The following is a 15,505-nucleotide window of genomic DNA, read 5'->3' as shown; positions in this document are numbered from 1 at the left end:
CGTTCGAATGGTTAACCGGCCGGTTCAACGGTTTACTGACCAAAATCAACGGTTTTGATGGAAAAAATGGTTTTGGGGAAAAACGGACCAAGTGACCGGTTCCCGGTTTTTCCGATCCGGTCCGGTTTTGAAAACCATGCTCCCTACAACCAAATTCAATTTCAATTTCTCTCCCTCTTCCATAAAATAAGGGTACAAAAGTACAGTACAACAGCCAAAACAGCTTCAGTTGCTTCTATATCTCACGGCGACCCATTAATTAACCCCCATGGTCCTGGGCCCGGGTCTGGGTGTTTGTTCTGCATCCGCATTAACAACTTGACCACTCACTCAGACTCTCTCACCACTCTGAACCAAACACACACACAAAACAACAAAAACAAAAGCGAGACACCTTCAGAAAAATCATACTTTTTCTTCCCGTAAGCTAAAGATAATTAATGAATCCACAGGACAAACTTCTTCTCAATTTTATATACTTTTCCCTCGACTTTCCATCCCCATTCCCCACCAATCACTAACAACTCTAAATTTCGATTAAAAACTCACATTTCACAAATAACAAAGATTGAACTTGGATTACAGCTGACATCCCATGAAAGAAAATTCTTTTATATAAAACAAACATAAAATCCATCAAATTGGTCGACTTCCAACCATAAAAATAATTCATTCCAATTCTATAAAAATCACAAAACAATTAAATAAAAAAAAAAAAGAAAACATGGCGGGTCGTTCAACTTACGGTAGGTTATCTACCCAGTTCCTCTATTTTTCTTCAAGTCTTCAACCCTCCTCCTAAATTAGGTGCCGGGAGCAACAACCACGGGATAATAAGAACAAATCATCCACTAAGGTGTGGCAACATCCGGAGGAGTTCGTGACTCCGTGGGAGGAGTCTGGCCATCTGATCCCTTTGACGGGTCATCAGACGACTGCCGTAAACCATCATCCGTCTCCGTCCGATTAATATCCTCCATCATCCGCACTACTACCTGAATATCAGGCCGTTGATCAGGCACAGTCGACACACAGGCCATGGCTATCTGCAGCAGCTGCACCATCTCTTCCTCTATATTCTGATATCTCGTCAGCTCCACATCGAATACCTCAGCCGTCCATTCTTCTCTCACCACTGACTGGACCCACCTAGGCAAATCAATCCCTTCCTCACCAAACGATGCCTGATTCGGGGCCTTCCCCGTCAACAGCTCCAGTAACAATACACCGAAGCTATACACGTCCGACTTAAACGTCACCTTCCGGGTTTCCACCACCTCCGGTGCACGGTAGCCCGCCACTCGGTTAGGAGGCGTGGACCCCCCGAATACTGGATTCAGTCCGAAGTCCGCGATACATGCGCCCAGGTCGGACCGGAGAAGAATGTTGGACGCTTTGATGTTGCCATGCACGATTTTTCCCGACACGTGTAGATGAGCAAGCCCACGCCCGGCACTTAGCGCTATCTTCATCCGGTTATCCCAGTCCAGTGGCGTACGGCCCGAACCTCTGCTTCCTGTAAAATCACCACCAAAACACAGACTTAATTACAATTTTTGTCCAGCGGTAAAACGGGAAATGAGGAGAGAGCATGAGTAATGTTGGTCGGTGGAGTTTCAAGTCAGGGTATGTGAGTGGCAGAAAAGGTAAATATAACAAGGAAATCAGGTTAATTCTTTCTCTAAATTGAGCGCACAATGGCACATTCCAAAGCGTACGCCGAAGTGCGAATTTTCTTGGCACTATTCTATGGGTTCGAATCAAGCAAGAATACTCGAATTTTTCTCAGAGAAAATTTCGGATAATATCTGCGCACACTGCGCTGGTTTAGAGAGATTCTTTTATTGGTTCAATTTTCGAAATGCCACTTTTTTCATTTTAATAATTAATAAAAATTAAAAAATGAAAAAGAGGAATTTCCATTACTGTAACAGCTCGAGCTTCCATACCGTTCGCCAGAGATAAGCAAGAGAAAGAGAAGGAATCCGACTTAAAAAAGAAAAAGAATCGTACCGTGCAGAAGAGCAGACAAGCTTCCGGCCGGCATGTAATCGTAGACAAGTAGCTTCTCGTCCTTCGAGTAGTAAAAAGCCCTCAGAGGAACCGCATTTTCGTGCTTAATCTTCCCCAGCAACTCCATCTGCATCTCGAATTCCTTCTTTTGTACTGCGACATCCTTGAGTCTCTTCACCACCACAGTCGTCCCTTCCTCCAGAACCGCTTTATATGAAGTACCGACACTTCCCTTCCCCAAAACCTCCGCGGAAGCTCTCAGCAGATCCTCCAGGTCGAAATTATAAGCCCCGCCATCGAAGAACACTAGCTTGTTTCTCTCGGCTTCCGCCACTCCACCTGCCACATCGTCCTTCGATGACGAAGTGCCCACCTCTGTAACCACCGACCGAGGTGCAGACTTCGGAGGCTTCGCGGCATTTGGCCGCCGCTGCCGCTTCCGCAAACAGAGAACAAGAATCAGAAGCAAGAGGAAAAGAATTATGCCCGCCCCAACAGCAATCGCGATAATTGCCGCTGTGGAGAGCTTCTTAGATCGTTTTCCTACTATTGGGACATTCGACGTCGGTGACAGAGCCGGAGAGACGAAAAACGGATTGCAGGCGTTCAACGGTCCGCCGCACAGATTTAGATTGCCGGAGAACGACGACGCCGGGAATTTCGCTAGAGTTTCGGGGATGGAGCCATTGAGGTTGTTATTAGACACATTGAAGTCGACCAAACCGGAGGGATTAATGCTGGGGAGGCTACCAGCGAACCCATTGTTCTCCAGGAACAGTCCAGACAAGTGGGTCAGGTTGTTGACGGAAAATGGAATCTTCCCGGTGAAATTATTGAACGAGAGGTCCAAACGCACGAGCCGAGTCAGCTGAGTAAGGCTAGCGGGGAACTCACCGGAGAAGAGATTGTGCTGGAGGTAAAGATTGCGCAATAGCTTCAACTGAGAGAAATCGGCAGGGATCTCACCGGAGAGACGGTTGGAGCGGAGACTAAGAACACGCAGCTGAGAGAGCCGACCGAGAGTATTGGGGGAAATCTGACCCATAAGGCCGACACCAGGGAGACGGAGAATGACGACATGCGATTGGTTAGCGTCGCATTCGACCCCGACCCATGAGCAGGCAGAAGCAGAGGAGTTCCACTGAAGGCGATTGGCGTGAGGGGTGCGAGAGATGAAATCCAAGAGAGCTTGCTTATCTTGTGTCGGCTCGGAGTAGACCTGACGACCCAGCAAGAACAACGATAGGAAAAGGACAAAGAAACCAGAAATAGATGACAATGCCATTAAAAAGAGCTGTGAAAAGAGACGAGACAGGTGCTTTGTTGTTATTAGATGGTTTGCAGAGGAGGCTTGTAATGGCGGTTTGGGGTTTGTTGTAAGGCGGAATCCCGGCGACGAGCCATATGGTGTGGAGGAAGAGAGAAGCTGAAGCTACTGCTAATCTAATGGAAGCGAGCGAGCGAGCGAGAGAGAGAGAGAGTTGGTGAAGAAGCGTAATAGTAGAAGTAGCAGGCGTCAGGAGTCTGAAAGAAAAAGCGAAAAAGCTTGAAACGGGAAACAGTGGAAACGCTTCTCTCCAATCAAATAAAAACATTAAAAAATTGGAATCGGATTAGATGATTAGGTTAGAGATTAGAGAGGAAGAGAAAAAGAAAAGAGTCGTCTGCCGCATGGAGTCTCGGGGGGTAGATTTCAAAATACGAGAAAGCCCCTATCTTCTTCTATAAATTACATATATTACCACTGGGTGTTGATGGGCCCCATGGACTGGACCGTGAGCGAACAAAGCCAAGTTATTAATAAAGCTGGCCCAACACAAACAACTAAAAGCTGTGATCTCTCATTGGGCATGTCAAGTGTAACACACGTGTCAAGCGAGGGAAAAACTTAATAATTCAAAATTTGTCGACCCCTGATCATGGTCGTCCAATAAAGACCCTTCCGTTTCAGTAGACGCTAGACAGTAGATCCTCGGGGTATTTCAGTCTTTTCAGAGTCGGGGCCATTGATTGGGATGCTGTGTCTGTGAATTATGAAAAGAATGGTGTAAGACTAAGTGGATTCTCAATTCCATGAGGAGGCATTTGTGGTTATATTAATATTGTTATCTTTATCTCGCTCAAATCCCTCTTGGCCTAAACAGAATTAAATGAAGCAAATTGGATGAAACTGTCCCCACCAACAAATAACAATCATACGAGGGAATCCCTATGCCATCATCTCCGGTGGATATAAAAGCTGGACGGCTCTGATTGCCCCCATCTGGCTCTAATTATTGACTGTGGATGTGGGACCCCATGATCATCCAGAACATCGCACCGTGTCACTCATGGATGGCATCATAGATGGGGGTGGCCATCATGTGAAGTGTGAAGACAGGTCTGTTGCTTTAAAGAAACGAGCAAGGGCTCCAGCTCTCGATGAGAAGACATGGGAGAAATGGGCTCCTGACTTTTTTAAGGTACCCACACGGCCCACACTAAACCAGGGCCCGAGGCTGAGATAACACTGCTTCATTTACTCCCTTCTCTCTCTCGCTCTCGCTCTCTCTCACACACACACACACACAAATGCTTCCTTAGTGGCTTAGTCCTAGGGGAGTGGGGGCCCATAATTCCATGAGCAGGTATTGAGTAAGGGTCCAGTAGTAGTGGCCTAGCCCTTAGGCAGTAGGCACCATCTCAATAGTCATTTCATTTATCGATTATCTGTTATATAAATGCAAAAGTAGTGTTTGCCTCCGATCATGACCAAGACCAACTCAGCTGTTGTGCCTTGTGCGTCCATCAGCAAGACCCAGGTCATTGATATGGACCGTCCAAATGGGTGGACCCACCAGTTGCATTTCTTAAAGGAGTATCATGATCATATGATATCAATTAAAAGAAAAAGGAGAGAGAGGAAATTATCAGGGATCAGGTGGGCCTAGCAGCCTTGACCTATCTATTCACAGGACAAGGCGAATCAGAAAGGCAATTGCCCACACACCATCCATCTCCATCAGTGAGGCGTAAAGAAGTTTGGCTTTTCCCACCTGGACCCTCCAGGCTCCAGGGCCAACCCGTCAACCACGACTCCACACGTGAATTAGGTCATGCTTTAGTTGCCGGACGTACACGTACTCTTAAATTATATAAAATATATATTCCATCCAGTATCCACCTCAACAAACTTGAACTTGTATATATAAATATAATGTAGTTGCATAGAGATAGAGGCGAGTAACAAGTATCAATCCAAGCAGGATCCTCGATTTAACATGTCAACAAGGGAAGAGAAGGGATACAAACGCATACAGCCAGATATGGGCATCACTGCATCAACCTTCCTAACTGCAATTGCAAATCCTTCTATCCATGAGCAAGGTTCATCAACACAAGGTCCAAGAACAGTTTTTGAGTTTCCATCTTTTCCGCCCCGCTTCCTCCATCAAAGAAGAAAAAGACAAAAGAAACAAAAGGCGAACAAGCTGGGTTGGGTGGCTCTTGGTTTATTACCCGGTTGCATCCCAACTGAACAGTCAATGTCACTGTGATGGGCAATGGCAATGGACACACAAGTTCACGTCCAACCAACGATTCCATGGGTAAAAAAATAAATAAATAAATAAAAGGTTTGGGACAAATGACAAAGGCAATTCCTTATCAAATATATCATTGTAATTCTTTTGACATAAGCCCAAATGATGCAAGAGAATCAAATCCTTAATGAAACAAGAAAAATTTTGTCGCTGCCGCATATGTTACAGTTGGAAGAATATCTCAGAATCCTAATCACTAACTAAAACCTACAGCCTCTAGCATACCTTCTCACTTACCACCCAAATCATCCAAGAAGCTCTGCAGTTCCCTCAGACCCTCTGCAGATATGCTCCTCTGCACTCTCCGCCGAGGCTCCACCAGACTTGGTGGTGGTTTCGAGTGGAAGCAGACTATCACTACTGCCAAGTTGTCCCCACTCTTCCTCTTCAAGGCCTCGTCAACCAGCTCTTTACAGCACATGACAGGGTCATTATGCTCCTGGAGCTTACGTCGTGCAAAATCCACTGCGTTCTGGCTCCTAAATACATCCCAAATCCCATCACAGCCCATAATAAGGAACTCATCCTCCTCTGTCAACATGGTACTCATCATCTCAGGCTCAGCACTGAGAGGTCCACCATGCTGACCCTTCATCCCTTCCATGTGCCAGTCCCCAAGTGCACGAGCAACATTCAGCTGGCCATTGAGGTAACCATCATAGACATATCCACCTAAAGCTTCTATACGCTTCCTCTCATGGATACAAATTGGCTTGTGATCCCTCGACATCTCAATTGCTTTGCCACGACGACAAAGTACTGCCCGGCAGTCTCCTGCATTTGCCACCAACAATGATCTGCCATCAAATAAAAAAAGAAACATAAAACTCAATATCCAATCCTGTGTAATAGAGACATACTGAAATCTCTACAATCAGTATATATAATATGAATTTAAAAAAAAAAACAAGCTTTAAAAATTACACCAATATCTATTGCTTTGTCAAACAAAATAGAATAATAGGGGACATCAATTTATCCTTCATAAGTTCATAACATTGTGTACATCAATGTTATCCTGGACAGTAACTCTTTTATCAATGCTAAATGAGTAGGCTAAACAGGGGTCAATCCATCACCCAATGAGATCTGTTTTTGACAATGGAGTCTCATGGTAAATATTAAGCTATTAAACACTAGAAGTGTGCCACATTCCTGATGTTCCATGAACCACTGTTGCCAAAACAGGTAAAATGTTTTCAGGAACGTGTAGGGGTACCACACAAATTTCACAAAAGTTTTACCTATTTTCACTCCAGTATGGCACCAAAAAAATAGTGCAACTTCAATTAAATGAAAGACTAGTTTTTAGATAGTAAAATATGAATGCTAAAATTAACAATAGTTTTATCTTAGGAAATATTTCCATTTTTTTAAGAAAATGACATAATAGTCTCCAGAAGAAGGCTTAAAACTATAGAATCATACTTGTTCTTCAATTATAGAACCAAGGCAGGCGGGTGAACTGTAAATGCCTCGTCAATTGTTCTTCAAAAGTACAAGGCACATGCCTCATTTATCAACCCCATATCACCTAAGAAATATGATTGTAATAAGGAAAAACTAAATTCTAGGCTAGTTCCCTGATTTGATATACCAATCAGCATGGATATAGATTGAAGAAATAGCAATACTCCTTGATATTAACATTAACTTTCCTCACAAAACATGGCAAACCATCATAATTAAAATACAATAGCATTTTAAATCAATTAATCTTAATATTTCAAACACAATACTACAACAATAATAAGTGTTTAATAAAGCAATTGCATTTCAAAAAAATATATACTAGCAACTAAAGAAGGCTATAATATTACTAATAAAGTAATGAAAAGGAAACAAGATCAAGAGCTTGAGTCTTTTTCTGTTTAATGTGTGGGTGTGTGAAAGAGAAAGGGAGGGAGACTAAAAGGACGAAAACTCTTTATCCTTCTTTCTTTTTCTTTTCTGAAAACCCATGGATCTTTTATGTTTTAACTTTTAAATTGTAAAATCCTTAACCAAGGCATATATAATATACATATGACAAGATGTATTAACTTAGTAGTATGTAACCATGGCAATAATATGACAATAAGGTGCCTACCTAGTGACTTTTGTTGCATAGGCAAACACATTTTTTTTATATAAACTACGGTGTTTAAGCTAGGTGCCCAACCAAGGGTGCCTGGTTGCCTTGAAGGGCACCTGTCAACTACGGGTCCTGCCTTCACTCTCCACCCCCTCCCACAACAAAGCCCCAAGTTTGCCTAGGGGAAAAAAATGAAGAGGGATGCCATGGGTGGTAGTGATGGCAGAAGAAAGAGGGATTCAATAATCTTAGCTTTTCAAGATGCAAAAAGTTTGATCCCAGAGTGATTTTGGCCAAAGTGATGCCAGAGACAGCAGAGTGATTGTTGTTTAGAGAATGGACTCCTAGGCATCATGGCTGTGGGCACAAAGAAAAAGGGGAGGGGTTTTGCGAACACCAAACTAGGAATACTATTCGCATGTTGTGGAGGGTAGAAGTTTTGCTGGGGCGGCAGAGATGCGGAGGTGGCCAGTGGAGGGAGTTGGAGAATGGAGGGGAAATTTGCAGACTACATTGTTACAAAGTTGGGGGGACGATTTGAGAAAACAATATCTAAGGAGGTGCCTGGTGGACAAATTTGAAGGTGATCCCTCTTTTCTATAAAAGAGATACAAGCTAAGTTGCAAAGGGTTTGGAGGGTGGAAGCACGGTTGCAGGTGAGGAGACTCGTGAGTGGGTCGCTTGTGGTATGTTTCATCTGAGTAGAAAGCCTTATGTGCTGATTCGGCCAAGTTTCTTGTGAAAGAAAGAGGAGAAAGTTGGGGTTTTCAGCAATAGACAGAGGAAAGGGAAGAAAAGGAGAAGAAGGTCGACTAGGATAGTGATTCATAACCCTAGCCGCCAGCCCCTCATTCTATTTACAATTAACTTAAATATGAGATATTACAAAGATGCCCCAAGTAGGGCAGCAACTCAAACTAAGTACTTACAATTCTTTTAAATATAAAAAACTAATGGGCCCAAGGCCCAACAACTTCTTAATTTAAAAAAAAACAAACTAAACATAAATCGACCCACTCAAAACTCCCCCTCAAGTTGGGAATAAATGTCACACATTCCCAACTTGCGTAGATCATGTTCCAGCTTATTCTTCGCAACACCTTTTGTGAGAACATCAACAAGCTACAAATCAGAAGAAATGTATGGAAGACAAACTTCTCCAGAAGTTACCCTTTCTCTGATAAAATGTCTATCTACTTCAATGTGCTTAGTTCGGTCATGCTGGACTGGATTATGGGCAATATTGATGGCTGCCTGGTTATCGCAGTATAGCATCATAGGTTCTTCTGCCTGTACACCGATTTCTTCTAACAGAGAACGGATCCAGAGAAGTTCTGAAACTCCATGTGCCATGGCCCTATATTCCGCTTCTGCACTAGATCTTGCCACAACTGTTTGTTTTTTACTCTTCCATGAGACTAGGTTACCCCCAACTAGGGTGCACACTCTTGAAGTTGATCTTCTGTCATCAAGGCATCCTGCCCAATCCGCATCTGTATATGTCTTTAGCTTCAGCTGTCCATGATCAGTAAACAATATGCCTCTGCCTGGATGTCCCTTCAAAGAAGCAAGGATCCTGTCAACTGCCTTCCAGTGCTGGTCTCGGGGAGCATGCATGTATTGACTCACTACACTTACTGCATAGGAGATGTCCGGTCTTGTCATACACAAGTATAGTAGCCGACCCACAAGTCTTTGGTATCTCCCAAGGTCCTTCACTGGTTCACCTTCTGAGGCACTGATTCTATAGTTCTGATCAATGGGGTGCTAGCTACCTTTGTTCCAAGCTTCCCTGTCTCTTGGAGAATGTCCAAGACATACTTCCTTTGAGAGACAAAAATTCCATGTTTCGATCTTGCAACTTCGATGCCTAAGAAGTATCTTAGTTCTCCAAGATCCTTAATCTCAAATTCCTTATGCAGGTTCCTCTTAAGACTATCAATCTCACTAAGATCATTCCCAGTGACAACAATGTCATCCACATAAACAATTAGGATTGACACCAAAGATCCCCTGCACTTCACAAACAAGGTGTGATCAGATTGAGTTTGAGTGTAGCCAAAAACAATTAGGGCCTTTCTGAATCTGTCAAACCATGCTCTGGGAGATTGTTTCAAGCCATATAGTAACTTCTTCAGCTTGCATACCTTTCCCTTTTCAGCATTATCATAAAAACTAGCTGGAAGATCCATATACACTTCTTCTTACAGATCCCCATTTAGGAAAGCATTCTTTACATCCAGTTGAAACAAGGGCCAAGAGTATGAGGCAGCAAGAGAAAGGAGTATCCGAACAGAGGTCATCTTTGCAACTGACACAAATGTCTCTAGATAATCAATGCCATAGGTCTGTGTGTACCCTTTTGCAACAAGTCTTGCCTTGTACCTCTCTATACTTCCATCTGCCTTATACTTTACTGTGTAAACCCATCTGCATCCAACTGTCTCCTTACCTTCTGGTAGGTCCACAATCTCCCATGTCTAATTCTTAATCAAAGCCTCCATCTCTTCCTGCATAGCTGTCTTCCACTCAGGTTTGGAGAGAGCCTCACTAACACCCTTGGGTATAGACACTGAATCAAGAGAAGAGAGAAAAGCACGGTAGGAAGGAGAAAGTCCACTGTAGGATAAGTACTGTGAGATACAATGAGCAATACACTTTCTCTTCCCTTTTCTAAGAGCAATAGGGAGATCAAGGTTATCTGTAACAGTGTCAGTAGGATCAATGGGAACTGAAATAGTAGTGGGATCAAGAGGAATACCCGAATCCGTATCAGCCGAATCTGGAGTCTCCAAGGGATCGACAAGAAGTGGTGTGAGTTCTGCTGTAGTGGAATCAACCGCCTTATGAAGTCTCTGCCGTGAGTAATGCTGTGAGATGGAACGCAAAGGAGGTGGCAAGGTGGGTGACATCGGGTGGTGGTCAAGCATAGGAGTAGACACAGGAACTGGAACTGGGAGAGGGATAGACTGCTGACTTACTTCCCCAAAACACTCCCCCTGAGAAGGATCCTTTGAGAAGAAGTACGTGGATTCAAAAAAGGTAACATCCATAGTAACATACCGGTTCCCAGAGACTGGATCATAGCAGCAATACCGTTTCTGATTCTCTGCATATCCAAGGAAAACACATTTCTTTGCCTTGGGATCAAGCTTTGAACGGTGAGGACCAAGAATATGTGCAAAGCAGACACATCCAAATACCCTTAGAGGAATATGAAACACCTCCCCCTGAGGAAAAAGAAGGCGGAATGGGGTCCTGAATCCGAGTACACGAGAGGGCACTCTGTTAATCAGATATACTGCCGTGAGAACTACATCACCCAAAAAACGAACCGGAACTGTGGTTGTGATCATCATGCTTCTTGCCGTCTCAACGATGTGTCTGTTCTTCCTCTCTGCAACACCATTCTGCTGTGGACTATAGGAGCAACTTCTCTGATGGATAACACCATACTCCAACAGATATGAGGCAAGATGTCTCTCAAAATATTCCCTAGCATTGTCAGATCTGAACATCTTTATTCTCGTCCCAAACTGTGTTAGTACCATCCGGTGGAATTGCCTCACCAAGGATGGTACTTCATCGCGTGATTTCATCAGGTAAATCCAGGAATATCAAGAGAAATCATCCACAAACAGGAGAAAATAGCGATAACCACCCATAGAGGGAACATGATAAGGGCCCCACACATCCGAATGAATGACATCAAAGGGAGAAGAACATCTTTTATTACTAGGTTTAAAAGAGTGTCTACAATGATTTCCAAGTTCACAACCTTGACACTTCAAACTTGACAGACTCGCAGACTCAAAACAATTTTGGAAACAAACAACTCAAAGAAGGAAAGGATAAATGACAGACGGTTGTGCCAAACCATAATCTGACCCACAGATTTTGACTCACTATCTCTGCAAATTGATGGCTTTGGTGAAGAGGGAGAGCATCCAGGAGGTAGATTCCATTCACTTCACGATCACTCCCAATCGTCCTCTTTGAATCTAGATCCTGCAAAATACAGCGTCCAGGAGAAAAAAACACTGAGCAGTTCAGATTCTTAGTCAAACTACTAACAGATAACAAATTAGTGCTCAATCTAGGAACATGGAGGACAGAGGGTAAGCAAATAGAATCATTAATCTTGACAGATCCCTTCCCAACAATAGGAACATGGGATCCGTCAGCTGTGGAGACCCTATCTCTGCCAGAACAGAGCTGATAAGAGGAGAAAAAAGTGGAGCAATGGGTCATATGCTCTGAGGCTCCAGAGTCTATAATCCAAGGAGATCTCTCCTTACCTGAAGCAGAAACATAGTTTGCAGTGACATGTGAACTACCTGTGTGGGCAAAGGAGGTAGAGTGAGCTCCACCTATGCTACCTGTACCTTGTTGTCCGCTTACGGCTGAACTGGAACTAGCTGTATCCCTCTGATTCAGAAGTAACCCAAACCTCTCAAGCTCGACCCTTACTACAGCAATTGTAGTAGGGGGGACGGAGTATCACCAGTAACTGCCATGTGCACATTTCCTTTCTTATTCTTCAACCTGGTCGGCACAAGATGTGGGTGAAGCTTCCAACAGGTATCTCTTGTATGCTTAGGCTTCTTACAGTAGTCATAGACCAAGTCCCTTTTGTCTTCCTTTTTGTTTTTGTTGAGCAGAAGGAGAAGGGAAGAAGAAGAAGAAGAGGCTACAGAGTTAAGGCCTCAAAGACAGCTCCAGTCGAGTGAAGCTTTGCATTTATACTATTCTGGCCATACATAACAATATGTCTACAGAATTACAAAAATACCCTTGCGGATACTAAGTCTGTGAACAGTACATATATTACACCTGTTAACACTCCCCCTCAAGTTGGGGAATAGATATCAATCATGCCCAACTTGTCACAGAGACCTTGATGTCTGGAATGGTTTAGCCCTTTTGTAAATAAGTCTGCTAGTTGGTCTTCAGAGCTGATGTATGGAGTGCATACTTCGCCTGTGATGATTTTCTCTCTGATAAAATGCTTGTCAACTTCAATGTGCTTTGTTCTATCATGTAGTACCGGGTTGGCAGCGATACTGATAGCTGCCTTGTTGTCACAGAGTAAAGTCATGGGTTTACCAATTGGAAAACCCAACTCTCCCAATAGATTCTTTATCCACATACCTTCGACTACTCCGTGTGCCATTGCACGGTACTCAGCTTCAGCACTGGATCTAGTTACCACGGTTTGCTTCTTACTCCTCCAAGTAACAAGGTTCCCTCCTACAAAGGTGCAGTAACCACTAGTAGACCTTCTGTCACTTTGGGATCCAGCCCAATCCGCATCTATGTAAATTTCAACCCTCAAGTGTCCATGTTTCTGGAATAATAAACCAGCACCCGGGAACTTCTTAAGATACCGAAGTACTCTCTCTCTACTGCTTCAAGATGGGTGGACCTAGGTGCATGCATGAACTGGCTGAGGACACCAACAGCATATGCTATGTCTGGACGAGTCATAAAGAGGTACAACAATCTTCCTACAAGCCTCTGAAATTGCTTCACATCCTTAAGAGGTTCACCTTGGCTGTCACTTAACTTATGGTTGGGGTCAATGGGAGAGTCAGCTAGTTTAACCCCAATCTTTCCAGTGTCCTTAAGCAAGTCTAGGACATATTTCCTTTGGGAGATGAAGATACCCTTTTTTGATCGGGCAACCTCAATTTCAATGAAGTATTTGGCAGGTCCGAGATCTTTCACTTCGAACTGAGTGGCAAGGAAGCCCTTCAAACTTTGAATTTCATCCTCCCAGTCACTAGTAACAATTATGTCATCCACATATACTATTAGGGCAGCCATTTTACCTTCTACCCTTTTTACAAACAGTGTGTGATCTGACTGACATTGCTTGTATCCCCTCTGCTGAACTGCAGTATGAAATCTGCTAAACCAAGCTCTTGGTGATTGCTTCAGCCCATATAAAGATTTCTTTAACTTGCACACTTTCTGTTCACTTCCTTGAGCCAAAAAACCGAGGGGTTGAGCCATCAAAACTTCCTCTTCAAGGTCACCATTCAAGAAGGCATTCTTGATGTCGAGCTGATGTAGATCCCAATTCAGATTGGCAGCAAGAGAGAAAAGTACTCTAATAGAGTTCATTTTGGCAACAGGGGCAAAGGTTTCTGCATAATCAACTCCATATACTTGAGTAAAACCCTTTGCCACTAAACGAGCTTTATACCTCTGCACAGTTCCATCAGCCCCATGCTTAATAGTGAACACCCATTTACATCCAACTGGAACCTTACCCTTAGGGAGATCAACAAGTTCCCACATGCCATTCTTATGAAGAGCATCAATTTCTTCCTTCATGGCATTTGTCCATTCTGGTACTGAGAGAGCTTCTGCCACATTCTTGGGAATAGGGATACTGTCAATGGAGGTAAGGAAGGCACGAAATGAAGGTGAGATGTTCTCATAGGAGACAAAGTTGGAAATGGGGTGTTTTGTAGTGCACAACCTAACACCTTTCCTGTGAGCAATAGGAAGGTCAAGATCATTAGCAAAAGGGAGGTCAGGACTATCATTGGGAGTCAAGTTACCTGAGAGGGTATGATCTTCCCCTGAGGAGTTTGATGGCACTTGAGGTACAACTTCTGGATTCTCCACAGCTCTTGAACTTGGTTGGCCTTTATGACGACGAGAAAAAACACGGAAAGGTGGAGGGTCAGAAAGAGAAGGGGGAGAAGGAGAAGGATTAGGAAGAGGAGGAAGCTGAACCAGTTTCTCCTCATGCCTACACTCCCCCTGAGGAGAAACAGGAAAGAAGGGCTCATCTTCAAAGAAGGTAACATCCATGGAGACATAGAATCTCCGAGAAACAGGATCAAAGCAACGATACCCTTTCTGAGAGAATGAGTAGCCAAGAAATATACACGAGGAGGGATAGAAAGAAGAGGGGCCTTAGGAAAGAGAAGCTGATGTGGGGCTTTGTACTCTAACCAATGAGAGGGCATTCGGTTAATGAGGTATGTAAAACAAAGGACAGCCTCAAGCCAAAATCGTTTGGGAACATTCATGTGGAGTAGTAAACCCCGTGCCACTTCAAAGAGGTGTCGGTTCTTCCGTTCAGTCACACCATTTTGTTGTGGCGTACGGGCACAAGAGCTCCGATGAAGAGAGCCATGTGAAGCAAAGAACTCCGTGAGGTCACTATAAAAAAACTCTTTTGCATTGTCTGATTGGAATATTTGAATCTCGGTCTGAAATTGGTTGAAGACCATCCGCTGAAAATCTTGGATAATTTTTGGTACTTCCTCACGGGTTCGCATTGGATATACCCAAGTGTATCTGGAATAATCGTCGATGAAGGTAATGAAGTACTTGTAGCCACTCTCAGAAGGTAAAGTAACAGGGCCCCACACATCAGAATGCACAATGTGAAAAGGAAACTCAGATTTACTATTTCTTTGAGGGAATTGAGTTCTATAATGCTTTCTTAACTGACACGTTTGACAGGAAAAATTAGAAACAGACATTGACTTACACAGTTCTGGGAAAACCAATTTCAAGGTTTCAAAAGACAGATGACCCAGACGACAATGCCACAAATACATTTTACTCTTTTTGAACTGACTCATAGACTCTGTAACATGAAGGCCAGCCGTATTCTCCAGCATGTAGAGTCCATCAACCATACGACCCCTACCAATCGTCCTCCCCGAGGCCAGATCCTGAATCACACAATAGGTAGGGAAAAAAAGTCACTGAACAATTCAAGGAATTTGTAATACTACTAACTGAGAACAAATTCATAGGGAATTTTGGAACATGAAGAACATCAAAAAGAGTAAGGCCGAGGGGAAGAGAG

At 43.5% G+C, this 15,505-nt stretch overlaps 2 protein-coding genes across 3 annotated transcripts in view; both read right to left on the bottom strand.

The window, feature by feature from the left end:
- Positions 1-531: 531 nt before the first annotated feature.
- Positions 532-3,638, bottom strand: LOC104592317 (putative inactive receptor kinase At2g26730). The gene is made up of 2 exons (XM_010251623.3): positions 2,014-3,638; positions 532-1,516 (listed from the first exon to the last, which is right to left on the bottom strand). Exons 1-2 carry the CDS (start codon positions 3,296-3,298, stop codon positions 852-854), a joined length of 1,950 nt encoding a protein of 649 aa, XP_010249925.1. The 5' UTR covers positions 3,299-3,638; the 3' UTR covers positions 532-851.
- Positions 3,639-5,628: 1,990 nt separating this feature from the next.
- DBP1 (DNA-binding protein phosphatase 1) overlaps positions 5,629-15,505 on the bottom strand; it is a 69,603-nt gene continuing 59,726 nt past the window's right edge. For both annotated transcript variants that reach the window (XM_010251622.3, XM_010251621.3), the window contains exon 4: positions 5,629-6,391. In XM_010251622.3, coding sequence (XP_010249924.1) covers positions 5,824-6,391 — 568 coding nt within the window. In that variant the 3' untranslated portion in view covers positions 5,629-5,823. The remainder of the gene's footprint in view (positions 6,392-15,505) is intronic.

This window comes from Nelumbo nucifera, chromosome 8, assembly GCF_055504915.1.
Source record: "Nelumbo nucifera cultivar China Antique chromosome 8, China Antique-T2T, whole genome shotgun sequence".
Taxonomy (NCBI): domain Eukaryota; kingdom Viridiplantae; phylum Streptophyta; class Magnoliopsida; order Proteales; family Nelumbonaceae; genus Nelumbo; species Nelumbo nucifera.
This window is presented reverse-complemented; position numbering and strand designations above follow the sequence as displayed.

Bases quoted from the DNA above. Each gene is read 5' to 3' on its own strand.
- LOC104592317 (XM_010251623.3), bottom strand. From the start codon at position 3,298: ATGGCATTGTCATCTATTTCTGGTTTCTTTGTCCTTTTCCTATCGTTG. The intron at 1,517-2,013 runs GTACGATTCTTT...GTGATTTTACAG, and splicing joins CTTGTCTGCTCTTCTGCACG to GAAGCAGAGGTTCGGGCCGT.